Source organism: Neomonachus schauinslandi, chromosome 7 (assembly GCF_002201575.2).
Source record: "Neomonachus schauinslandi chromosome 7, ASM220157v2, whole genome shotgun sequence".
Classification (NCBI taxonomy): domain Eukaryota; kingdom Metazoa; phylum Chordata; class Mammalia; order Carnivora; family Phocidae; genus Neomonachus; species Neomonachus schauinslandi.
Window position 1 is genome coordinate 49,341,634 of NC_058409.1, and position 13,149 is coordinate 49,354,782.

Genomic DNA, 13,149 nt, shown 5'->3' on the forward strand with positions numbered 1-13,149 from the left:
TTGACCGTGTGTGTGTGTGTGTGTGTGTGTGTGTGTGTGTGTGTGTGTGTGATTTTGAGTTGAGGAATAGAAAAGTGTCCCTGGGAGCCGGCTGCAGGGTCTGGGGTTGAGTCTGCCTTCCTCATTAATGGGGAAATGAATTCAGGTAGACAGGGTACAAGTGAACAGTGCTCAGAGAATGCCTTGCTTTGCTCCACTACTTCCTATGATTTATTTTGTAAACGTAGACAGATGGTTTACAGTGGGAATGTACATTTGGCTCTAGGAAGGGTGGCCAGATTATATGCAGAATGGCTTTAAAGAACTAAAATTAATAGATCTATAGGGGAATTGATTTCCTTACATTAAATATTGCTAACCAGGATTAATAGTCCCCAGAGTGTGAGGCATTAAATCCCCAAAGTGATTACATCACTCTCCCCCCTCCAGCAGTACTAAGCCCATCTTCAGACTTCTGGTGCTACCGGTGAGAAACAGTTTGCAAACATCCTGCTACCTCTACTCTGCATTCTGATATATGGCCTTTCTTTTTGGAAGATATAACTTACCTTGACTACTCTTGTTAATAACATTAAATTTCTGCCGGTAATACACACGTCTTCATTCCTATTAAGATTTTTCATTGTTATTCCCTAAGGTCTAGTTTTAACTTTACTATGTTTGGTAGAAGGAGATTTTTCTTTTAATTGTGCTTTCTCATGTGGTACATTTGTAACAGTGTTTAAGGTCTGAGTTGTCAGTGAATTCTGTAGGAATGAAATGAAATTGGATCCAGAGTTCTTAATCCCTTCTGCTTTTAATATATACAGGAGGTATTTAAGGGCTGTAAAATATACCTTAAATATACCATTTTGATGCATTTGTAAGATTTTTAGACCAAGGCATGATCAGGCTCTCCATAAACCCAGATGCACGGCGGGGGGGGGGGGGGTAGCTACGTGCTGCAGCATATCAGCTTTTGTCAACCTGCCAACAGCGGAGCGTACCATGCTGCAAGGAGTAATAAAAAAGGAATTAGAAAACTCACTGGCGGAGGAGAACAGTCAAATTAAACACCTTTTTGAAACGATGAGCATGTATACATTGCCGGTCTAGTAAATGTAGGTTCTCAGCGAGGTTGGGATTGTGTTAGGGCTGGATGTCGAAGAGAAATGATGAAGCAGGAGTGGTCTGGTGACATTTTTCTGACTTGATTGGCTGGGGTGTGTGATGTAATAGGTTACAGTGCAGCCCCTTATAGGTTTTAAAATGAATTCCAAGACACCATTACAAAGAAAGCCGGACTCTTTTCTTATAACTGAGCTCAGCCAAGGGAAACTCTCGCACAAATGTACAACACTGTTTGGAATATGGAAGACCTGGATTTAGAATATGCTAAGACAGATAGAAATTGTGGCACAGACTTGATGTTTTATATAGAAATGGATCCACCAGGTAATACTGCAGTATTCTTTTAGAAAGCTAGTTAATTGTGTGGCTTTTTTTTTTTTTTTTGACAACTACTGTAAGTGATCCTCTTTAGATTTCTATTTATTAACTTGTAATTTAATAAAAATTTGCTTGATCATAGCTTGGACATGAAATTGTTTGCCCGTGGAAGCAAGATCAGGCTGTATGTGGTGAATGCTTTTTCTTACTTGAACAGATAGGAATTGAATTCCAGTTTTTCACTGGTGTCTTTTGTTAATTGAGGTCTTTTTGCTATTTGGGTTATAGTGTTGTATATCGTTCATACTGTTCCTTTAATTAAAAGGATGCGTCCTTTGTGCTGCTTTTCTCTTTTGACAGTGGATGAGGACAGTGTGGTACTTTGCAGTGATAACACTTGGTACTTTTAGAAAGCATGTAAAACCTAGCAGTGATTGCAGCTCAGTCCTAGGTGACCTGAAGCTATTCTAAATCAAACGCTGAGACTTTGCCGGTTCTTATATTAAGATACTGTACTGAGAAAAGGAGTTGGCTTCCTAATATTTATTTAGTCCTAGCCTTTATAAAATATTCTTGATAGACTCCTGAAATTTTTGCATAAAATACTAATCCTTTAATTTAAAACTTGTGACTTTTAGAATTCAGTTACAAACGCTAGCCTTATTTTGCTTCCTAAATTCTATTCCAATATTAGCCCTGCTCCCAATTAAGAAATTCAGAAGCACTGCAGTCTTTTATTTGTCACCAATTGGTATATGAATTCTGATTTGACATTGAGGAAGAGGGCTATGGTTTTTCCTCAGTCTTGGCATATAGAGCACAATTTATCCAAAAGAATATTAACGTGAATACTGAAGAGATTTAGGTCACAGATGAGTTTCTTAAAGTGGTTTTTGGCAAAATAGTGCCTGAAATACTAAGATTAGAGAAACCCAGTTCCTCCTCTTAAAACATATTGCTGTGGATGAGTTTTATTACAGCAACAGCATTTGTGGAGGATAGAAACCAAATTTGTCTTTTATAATTAAATAAGAAGAGGAAATTAAAGCCAACCCATGTGATTCTTCCTGCTCATATGTTCACGGTTTCCTATTTTAGATGGATTTGATCAGGCCTGAAACTTTAATATAACTAGAGCCTAGAAGTAGAAAAAGCCGGGACTCTGGATTCACTCTGAAATTCATTCACAGGGCCAGCCCGGTTTATTTGTTAACCTGTAAGCTGTTCTCTCTTTTCCACTTCCTTTTCTTTTCAACAGAATGATGCTGTTTCATACAACTGTGCATTATTGCTGTACCTCACAGTATTCTAAAGAAACTTAAATTAGACCTAAGCATTTCAACTGTAGTTGAGATTGCCAACAACTTTTTCTCTTTCTCCTGCAGCATTGCCTCCTAAACCACCAAAACCCACTACTGTAGCCAACAACGGTATGAATAACAATATGTCCTTACAAGATGCTGAATGGTACTGGGGAGATATCTCAAGGTAAGGCTGTAAGCACGCTTGAGTTTTCACTAGAGAGAGTCCTAGTTTTAGAGAAAGAAACGCACCAGCGTGCTAAGTTCCATTTTTAGGATATCCTCCAACATAAGCATGAAGCATAGTTGGTTGTCTTCCAAAGAAGACCAGAGAAGTCCCTGAGCGCCGGGGCACTGTGGGTGCTGGATGCCATGGGAAATTAAATACTCGACAAGTTTCATTATTGACAGAAATGTCAGGAAAGCACCAGGGTGGAGTGGCACTGCCTAAAGGCAGAGTCCAAAGTCACTTTCCATTAGGGAAAACTGTCAGGGTTCGTGTTATTTACAAGGGCATCTTCATTCATTGCTTTTTTTGAAGGGGGAGTAAGGAGTCCCTTTGGGGGGGATCATGTCTTTTTGTGCTCGTTTGTCAGTGTGTTTGGTGAAAGAATAAATTAAAACTTTGTACCACAGAGATACCAGTACTGCAAGTGGGTATTTTTGTTTTGTTTAGCTCCCAGTTTGTAATGAGATGAAATTTATAACATTTCTATATAAACAATACATGCAATCTGTAGCGGGCGGAGGAGGGGTAGAGAGGCGCCTCTCTACCTACTTTGTGCTTAGTTTTGCTGTGCAGTTAAAACTCTAAAAACCAAAGGCTGTTTTAAAAATGAAAACAGTCAGTGAATACTCAAAGTGAGCTTTGTCTTGTGTCGTTTTCATTTCAGGGAAGAAGTGAATGAAAAACTTCGAGATACAGCTGATGGGACCTTTTTGGTACGAGACGCATCTACTAAAATGCATGGTGATTATACTCTTACACTAAGGTGAGTCAGGGAACGTAGCCAAGATTGAGGTGTGGAAGCAGACATTAAAACATATTTCTTTAGAGAAGATTGTAATGCCATTACTTTTATTGTATCTACAGGAAAGGAGGAAATAACAAATTAATCAAAATATTTCACCAAGATGGGAAATATGGCTTCTCTGACCCACTGACCTTCAACTCTGTGGTTGAACTAATAAACCACTACCGGAATGAGTCTCTAGCTCAGTATAATCCCAAACTGGACGTAAAGTTACTTTATCCAGTATCCAAATACCAACAGGTAATCAAAACTGAAATACTCATGTTACAGTATTTAGACAAGATACTTTCAAACGTTTAGAAAGCATGGTGAAGCAGACAAAGTGCATGTAGTGAGGTTTTAGTTTGATAATGGCCAAAACAATGACTATAAATACCTCGTCAACTGAAGTTCTCTCTAATTCTTCCAGGATCAAGTTGTCAAAGAAGATAATATTGAAGCTGTAGGAAAAAAGTTACATGAATATAACACTCAATTTCAAGAAAAAAGTCGGGAATATGATAGATTATATGAAGATTATACCCGTACTTCCCAGGTGAGTGTTCTGCGAAAGTCACATTATAGTCTCAGACCTTTTAGTTACTAGAATCTAAGATGTGTCCTTTCAGTTTGGGAAAAAGAAAGTTGACCTTCTGCTACTAAGGTGGGGGGAAACACTATTATTCGTCATTATCTCTAGACCATGGTATCTCTATAAGCTTTCCAATGAAGCTCTTACAGATTTTAGAATAGTAAGTAATCATGATAATTGAAGAGGTTGCTGTGAGTTTTAAGTGGATTTGACATAATTCCTGATTGAACAAGTCCCCCTTCCCCCCCCCCGCACAAACTTGTGTAACCTCCAAAATGGGGATTTAACTATTACATACCCTGTCATAAAAAAGTAGAGGCTCCATTTACTGCAGTATTATCTTCTCTAGGCCGAGATGTATCTAGGACCACCAGAGGGAGTAGAAGGCAACATGGATTCCTTTAATTGCTGCTAAAGGGGAAGGACTTTTAAAACGATGAAAACTATAGGAAGTTGTCAGGCAGTATTCTTTCACAGACCGGGAAAATTCCCCAGGGAAATGTGTGCTTCTGTGCTATTATTTTAATGGGTTTTATGAATGAGAGGCCTTGCCTGCTAACCGAGTACTTACATGCTCGGTAAGTAATAGCCTCAAATGCCCTGACAGTGTCTCACAGTAACACAGTACCTGTTCTATGGAAGGTATGACATTGTCTTATTAAACACTGTGTTGTAGGAAATCCAAATGAAAAGAACAGCTATTGAAGCCTTTAATGAAACCATAAAAATATTTGAAGAACAGTGCCAAAGTCAGGAACGGTACAGCAAAGAATACATAGAAAAATTTAAACGTGAAGGCAATGAGAAAGAAATACAAAGGTGGGTGAATCATGAGGGTTGTCCTTGTGTGAAAGATGATCTTGCTTTCTGTGCTTTGAATAATTAAAAAAAAGAACCACCACGACAGCCCTAGAAAGCATTCTTTACCTGAGGAAAAGTCCTGGGAAACCATACTGAGTCTTTGCCTAAGCTTTGGGAAACCGTCATGATGAAGCAGGTAGTGACCCATGCCTTTCTCCTGCCTCTAGGATTATGCATAATTATGAGAAGTTAAAGTCCCGAATCAGTGAAATTGTGGACAGTCGAAGAAGACTGGAGGAAGACTTGAAGAAGCAGGCAGCTGAGTACCGGGAGATTGACAAACGCATGAACAGCATTAAACCAGACCTCATTCAGCTGAGAAAGACAAGAGACCAATACTTGATGTAAGTGGAAAGCCGAACCCTGGAAGCCAACAACTGATAGTTGCAAAAGTTAAGGATACATTATTAATGCGTTTTGCTTTTCTGTTTTCCAGGTGGTTGACTCAGAAAGGTGTTCGGCAGAAGAAGCTGAATGAGTGGTTGGGCAATGAAAATACGGAAGAGTAAGTACTGCCTGCAGGTGGGAGGCAGCAAAGGAGGTTTTTCATTTTAGGGAAATGCATGACTTGCTTTGTTTGCAGAAAAGTGAGCAATTTTACCACATTTGGAACATCCTCTACAAGCTACGTCTCTTTATCCAGAATGTTAAAAAAGGAAAGTTCAGGGAAGGGGGATGGCGATCTAGATTTCCCCCGACACTGCTGTAAAACGATCATGTGTCCATAACGAAGGCCCTGGACACCTGAAAACTCCCCATGTGTTTCTGAAACAATCGGGAGGGGGGGGAAAAAAACAGACACAATTCTTTTCAGTGTATCTCCACAAAGCTTAAGTAGATGTTTTGTTTGAATTATTTGAAAACTGGCAGTCCTCCTAGTCAATACATTTCCTGATCTGAACTGGACAAACAGGATTGGCTGATACCCTCCTCTCTGCCCAGGTACCTCAATGTAGTTCCTGACTCGAAAAGAGCGAGAGTTTCACTTACTGGTGTTCTTGGTCCAGGGAGGTCACACTGAAGGCTAGGCTGGATGAGAAAAGGCCAGCCAGGCCGTCCCCGCTGCTCCACGGAGACCCTTTCTCTCCTTCCTCTCTAGCCAATATTCGCTGGTGGAAGATGATGAGGATTTGCCGCACCACGACGAGAAGACCTGGAATGTGGGCAGCAGCAACAGAAACAAAGCTGAGAACCTACTCCGAGGGAAACGAGACGGCACCTTCCTGGTCCGGGAGAGCAGCAAACAGGGCTGCTACGCCTGCTCCGTAGTGTACGTAGCTGCAGCCGGGTTTGGCCTGTCACACCGGTCCTGACGGGTCGCTTGCTTCCGTTCCTTCAGCCACCGAGCTTGGGGCAGGGATTTGAAAAAGTTCCCATCTGGAAGAACCTCACAGTGCAATGGTGCAGAATAGGAAAGAAGACAGGCTGTTTTTCAAGTCTAGGCAGAAGCACAGAAACCTGCCGTGGAGGTCAGACTGGGGTTTGGGTCCTGTTTCACCAGCTACTTAGTCCCAAGTCCAAATCTTTTCATCTTTACAGTGGAACTAGCAATACTTGCCCCCCACCCCCTTTTAACCTCCCAAGGCTAATAGCATTAGAATGTGAGGTGATTCCCACGAGAGCTCCACCCACAGGGCAGGTCCACAGCAGGAACGGGTCAGAACAGCAAGAGAAATGTCACTGCCCTGTGAGAGCAGGGCACCCAAGAGAAGACATTTCCGTCATAGGGCATATTTTCCTTTTACTTTTCATACTATTCCCCCCTCCTATCACTTCAGAAAAGGGAGTGTCCTCTAGGAAGGAAAGGTTCTAAAAATACAACATCTTTGTGACCTCCTTCCATTTAAGCAGAGAAAAAAATCCTACAGGAAAGAGGAAGTAAGAAGCACGTTGAGCTAAGGCCAGGAGAACATAGGGTGAATGCAGAGTGAAAGGCTAGCCTGCAAGAATCCGACGAATGCTGGTAATGGGAGAGCCCCCGTCGTCGCGCCAGCACCGCTCCCGAGTGGCGGGAAGCTTCTGCACTTCCCGCGCCCCGGCCCTTCTGCCAGGTCCTTCGTATGCGTGATCTCACTTCTCAAAGCCACCGTGGTACAGTATGTACCATTTTAAAGTCGCAAATACAGTGGCTCAGTGAGGCTGTCGCCAGCCCACAGCACTCTGCCCGTGAGTGACAGAGCCACGAGTTGACGGCGAGCCCGGGAGGCGCCCCCTCCTGGAGAATGGCCTGCAGAGTGCACTTTCGCATAACGACGACTTCATGAGCAACGCCTCGTGGAGTCGAGAATTGTCTAGGACTGGCTCAAAAGGCGTGTTCTCTCTCTCCTCTGCAGGGTGGACGGCGAAGTCAAGCACTGTGTCATCAACAAAACGGCCACCGGCTACGGCTTCGCCGAGCCCTATAACCTGTACGGCTCTCTGAAAGAACTGGTGCTTCATTACCAGCACACGTCCCTCGTGCAGCACAATGACTCGCTCAACGTCACACTGGCCTACCCGGTATACGCACAGCAGAGACGATGAAGCGCTTGGCCTCGGATCCTGCTCCTGACCTTCAGCCACTCTGAGGCCTCTGGACAGCACAGGGCTCCTCCTCTCCGGCCTTGACCTGTCGTTGAGCTGCGGAAACGAGGCCATCTGCCTTCAGATGGGACAAAAGAGTAGAGGGGAAGACACGCAGCCTAGCACCGTGCGGTGACCCTACGTCTCTGATCTGGAGCGCTTGTCCTTCCTTCTGTTTTGGGGGGGTTTTTTGTTTGTTGGTTTTGTTTTGGGGGTTTTGTTTTTTTTTTGGTTTAATTTAAGCCACAACAACACACGACACAAGGAGAAAAAGACATGCAAAAATCTCCACGTGCAGGGACAAAGAGGCCTTTAACCATGGTGCTTGTTCATGCTTTCTGAAGCTTTACCAGCTCAAAGTGGGGACCTCGGAGACCAGAGGGTGGACAGGCTCCAGAGCCCCGGCCTGCGAGTGCTCGCGCCAGGCTGGCTGGGCCTGGGCCTTGCTGTGCACGGTGGACCCGGACACGTGGCACTGTGGATTATTTCCTTTTCTAACAGATGAACCATATGTAGCAGAAAGGCACTTCGGCTCACAAGAGACATTCTGGGAGACCATCGGCTCACGTACGTTCAGAGGAAATTCTGTTGTAGCGGAGTGCCAGAAAGTGTTTTGTTTAGACTTTGAAAAACAAAAAAACGACCCCACCAGTGGAAAAAACAGAGCTTGGAAAACAAGACTTTAAATGACATTCATTATATAAAATATGTACATAACAATGGATGACTAACTATCAGATAGATAGATTTGTATCAATACCAAATAGCTTCTGTTTTGTTTTGCTGAAGGCTAAATACAAAGTGCTATGCAATTCTTAATTGTCATTGTTATCTCAATTTTAAATGTACCTTCAGAATAAGCTTCCCCCGCCCATTTCTGTTGCTTGAAAATATTGTCCCTGATTTTTTTGTTAATATTCGTTTGTGATTCTTTTCCTTTTTTTAAAAAAAAAGAAATGTACAGGATGCCAGTAAAAAAAAGAAAAAAAAGCTTCAGAATTAAAACTATGAAATATTTTACAGTTTTTCTTGTACAGAGTACTTGGCTATTAGCCCAAGGTTAAAAAGTTCATAACAGATTTTTTGGACTAAATGTTTTGTTGGGCAGTGCCTGATAAGCTTCAAAGCTGCTTTATTCAATAAAAAAAAAGAGAAAGATATATAAATATGACAAAGTATCGCTGAGTTCAACAATGTTTCAAGACTCTTAAAATACGGTACCTGGTAATGTTTGTTTCGTAAAGAATTGTGAACTTCTTGAATCAGGGGGTGGGGAGGGGATGTAGCAAAGGGATGTACAGGTCGGGCGGCGGGAGGGGTGGCAAGATGGTATGCACTTTTCTCATGATTGCGGAGAAGTGAGTAACTTATACTTCAGTCTTTTCCCACTCTCATTTGCTAGTTACTATACATTAATGACAAGTACAGACCGACTGGGACTCTAACGCGGTGTGGCGGCAGGTCAGATAATGTAGTTGGTAGGAAGAAAGTCAGCCTCCTGGGGCGGTGTTCACCTTTATTTGGAACACTGCAGGGTATAATCGCTGCATTTAGAATATGTGTCTCTTTTTAACATGAGATTACCCATTACAACTAATAAACATTCATTTCAGAAAAAGCCATGACCTGAAAAAAGATTTTTATCTGCACATCTGTTATTTTCCTACCTTCCCATTCAACTGAGACCACAAGGCCGATACCCATGCTCCGAGCCGCTCCTGTGCTGGGCTCTGGAGAGCTCAGTAAAGGCCACTGCGGGGATTCCCGACAGTCCTCCTGGGTCATCCAAGTCAGCGTACGGTTTCCACTTCAGCGTGGGGGAAAGGCAGGGGTCTTAGAGCATCCTTTCCAACTTGGGGCCAGAGGGAGAGTCTGTCCCGGACTTCCACATGCCCAGTCCATTCTGTGTGGCGGCAAGCGTCCGTGTGTGGGGAGGGCCAGAGGATCGATGTGACAGTCCCGACCCTGGTAGTTTCCAGTGGAGTCTCACAAGTGCAGTTTTCCTTTGCCAGGATCGCTTCAGCCACGGCTTTATTTCAGATACTCCGGGGAGGGCTTTGTGTCGTGGTTTGCAATGGTAATTCCTTTTAAAAACTCTTTTGAAGTAACTGGTCCAGCAGCTGACTTCAACTGCAGAATGTCGGTCTTACGGCCAGACTGTCAGCCCTGAGACCTGACTGCACTGACCAGACCATCTCCCTCTCATCGCCACACGACCGAGGACTGCCCTGCTTGTAAGTGTCGCCTTGAAAACTGTCCCACTTCCCATGCAAGCCCGCCGCTTCTTTAAGAGTGGTTTATAAACTAACGTCCTGGTGGGGTCTTTTTTGGTAGCACATCCATGGATGCTGTTAAGTATAATTTTCATTTCACATTTAAAATACAAGATCTGAGATGGAATGTTTCGTTAAAAGATAGTTTTGTTAACATTTTTGGTTCACCACTCTCCCAAGATGGCTCGGTCTCTAGGCACCTGCCTTAGTTTTGCATCTCACAGACGTAAGTGCAGTAGGGCTCTCTCTGAGCAGCCAAGGCAGGCTTCATCATTCCCTGTTTATAGTGAGTTACACTGTAGCCATGAGGTCACGCCTCTGCCAAATGCCTTCTGGATTGCGTGTAGCGTGCCCACCACATTCGTCCTTCTACACGCTTGACCAGAAGAGCTCTTGGGGTTCGATTGGTCATCTCCTAATAACACTGAGTGGCTCATGAGTATGAATGGATACAGCAGAGGCACTCCTGAGAACATGCTTTCATGCACGCAGTGATTTTTTCCCCACGCGCTGCAGCATCCAGAGGCTAAGCTAGCTGCAGCGAGGCTGTGAGGGGGCTGGACAGTGGGAGCACGGGGACCCGATGCTACCCACAAGAGAAAAATCCTAACCCTGGGAGAAGGCAAAAAGCATGTGTTTGCAACATCTGACAAGTTCACGGCCCTTGATATATGTATATATGTATATGTGCATGGACTGTTTCCAGTACACTTTTCAGCCAAAACAGATCCACAGTCGTTGGGTTCAAGTACATAACAAGCACATGTCTAGTACAACTCTGTGTATGTGTATGGGTTGTTTTTTTTTCCTTTGAAGTGGCTTTGTCTTGTCTTCTAAAGGTGAAAATTGTTGGCAAGTGAAGCGAGAAGTTCATAATTCTTTGGCTTTTCTCTGCTTTGTAAAGTTTCTCCTTTCGGTGAGCTGGTCTGGATGACTTGCTTAACTTGGAAATCCTCATTTTCAGTGTGTCGAGTCAAAATGTGTTTATGTGAGCTGTCACTGTGGGGAACCAAGTGCTTTGTCATATAGCTGATTATGAACTAGTCACGTGTCTGGGAGTCCTACTGATGTTCCTTAATGGGAGAAAAATTCTGCTGGTTTTAACACCTGTCCTTTTGCTATGCATGGTATCCAAGGAGTCGGAAAGCAGACCCTGAAATCTGAGTTCAGGCTCTTTTAAGAAAGGGGCAGTTTAAAGCACGATGCCTCACATGGGACAAAGTTCGAAAATGCCAAATTCTTATTTTTTTTTACAAAATCCAGTTGTGTAAAATACTAGTACTATGAGTAGCAAGGGAACAGAATTGGGTTCATTGGAAACACTATCCAACTTAACATTAAACTTGTCACCATGAGATAGCATTAGCTGCCCAGGATGCTGCTATTTAAAAAAAAACAAAAAAAAAGGCAAAACAAAAAAACTCATTTATATGTGTGTATTTTTTAAAGCTACGATCTGTTCAATGTTTTTACAAATCTGTTTATATGACATTGTTAAAATAAAGTTGGTCTTTTGACGAGAGGGAGGATGTCATGGTCAGTTGCAATTCTGCCTTTACAAGGCAACTGGGTTGGGGGGTGGGGGGAGTGTGCCTCCTTGACATTTTGTTCAAGCTATAGATTCAGTGGAGCTATGTCTTGTTGATTTCAGTTGCTTCGATGCGTTGTATTAGGTCTTCAAACAGAATAAAGGTTGTTTTGAAACTTAAGTTACGGTTTGAAATTTCCATTATCACCTAAGAAACACTGAACCTGAACCTGCTCTCTTCCTCTTCCGGTTAACAAATGCTGCTGCTGTTGCCCCAGTCTCCCACCTACCTGTTTTCATCCTGTCATCACATGAGCTCATTTTGGTGAAGTGAGAAAGACACTAAGTAGTCACAAGAATGACAGGTTAGTGTTGTTGGCAAAATTCCACTACCTCCTTAATGACGAAAACAAATACCTCTAGGTGATGTCATTTCAAATCATGTTCTTGCTATAATGGCCACTGTCCATCCGTCCTTTCCCTTGTCCACCATCCATCCCCAAACCTTCAGAATTGTTCTCGACAAACTATGTTTTGTTAAGGGAGCGGTTTTTGTCTCTAGTCTCTAGTCAGCACGTACTGAACGCCCACGGTACAGGGACAGCATGAGGCAGTGTTCAACAGGGCGAAGCGTGACACGGGGTGTGACATGTGGCTCAGGGAGGGAGCTAAACTACACTCCACATCGAGGTTTCTCATTGTAGCATCTAGTTAATATGTACAAACCATTTTTTTTTTAAAGATTTTACTTATTTATCTGACAGAGAGAGACACAGCGAGAGAGGGAACACAAACGGGGAGTGGGAGAGGGAGAAGCAGACTCCCCGCCGAGCAGGGAGCCCGATGCGGGACTCGATCCCGGGACTCCAGGATCATGACCTGAGCCTATTGCTGAGCAAATTTACAGTGACACTGTTTTGCATGGACACGGCACTCATTTACCACGGAGGCACAGCAAGGGTCCCAGACAGGAAGGCGTGGTCCAGTGATGGAAATGAGAGGGGCGCAGAAATACAGTCATGGCGGCAAGGACTAACAGAGTGTGGCAATAACAAATGCACTTCCTGCTCCCCCCCACCCCTCCCCGCTCAGTTCTGTCTCGCAGAGAACTATACTTATCCCCAGGGTCTTTTGCCCTCTGGTTTCTAGGTCCTGAGTCTTGCCATGGCGCCAACTCTTGCCAGACAAACCCTCTCTCCAAGGTTTCAGCAGTCCCCCGATGCTCTGCCGCTCAGTAGAAGCCTCTGGTTTCTGAGCTATACGTCAGTGCCTGCTCCCGTTTTTAGTCTAGCCCAAGGGCTGGTAGCAGCTTTCTGCTGCTACTAATCCTCTGCATTCCCTCACCAGCACCTGTTTGGTTTCGGAGCCCTTCCATCACATGAGTAACCAATTCTCTTGATTTATTCATTCCCTTCTGTACGAGCTAGAATTTTTTTCCTGGCTGATCTCTGATCAATAAGCCATGTAAGTATCCATTCAACACTTGCCGTGCATTATTTCATTTAATCCTTACACAGTTTTGGGTTTAAAGACAATATCCCCATTGGACGTTAAATGATTTCCTCAGATCATGCAACAATTAGAGCACAGA

The 13,149-nt window shown here is 43.5% G+C and overlaps 1 protein-coding gene across 5 annotated transcripts in view; it reads left to right on the plus strand.

Annotated features, from left to right (window-relative positions):
* The window catches only part of PIK3R1 (phosphoinositide-3-kinase regulatory subunit 1), a 74,168-nt gene extending 62,437 nt beyond the window's left edge, over positions 1 to 11,731 (plus strand). For 2 of the 5 annotated variants that reach the window (XM_021702168.2, XM_021702169.2), the window contains 9 exons: positions 2,814 to 2,916; positions 3,623 to 3,721; positions 3,823 to 4,003; positions 4,173 to 4,298; positions 5,011 to 5,153; positions 5,363 to 5,539; positions 5,632 to 5,700; positions 6,295 to 6,465; positions 7,529 to 11,731. In XM_021702168.2, coding sequence (XP_021557843.1) covers positions 2,814 to 2,916; positions 3,623 to 3,721; positions 3,823 to 4,003; positions 4,173 to 4,298; positions 5,011 to 5,153; positions 5,363 to 5,539; positions 5,632 to 5,700; positions 6,295 to 6,465; positions 7,529 to 7,718 — 1,259 coding nt within the window. In that variant the 3' untranslated portion in view covers positions 7,719 to 11,731. Of the gene's footprint in view, positions 1 to 1,328; positions 1,435 to 2,813; positions 2,917 to 3,622; positions 3,722 to 3,822; positions 4,004 to 4,172; positions 4,299 to 5,010; positions 5,171 to 5,362; positions 5,540 to 5,631; positions 5,701 to 6,294; positions 6,466 to 7,528 lie in introns of those variants that run through there. The other 3 variants (XM_021702170.2, XM_044916869.1, XM_044916868.1) reach the window with 3 other exon arrangements.
* Positions 11,732 to 13,149: the final 1,418 nt, after the last annotated feature.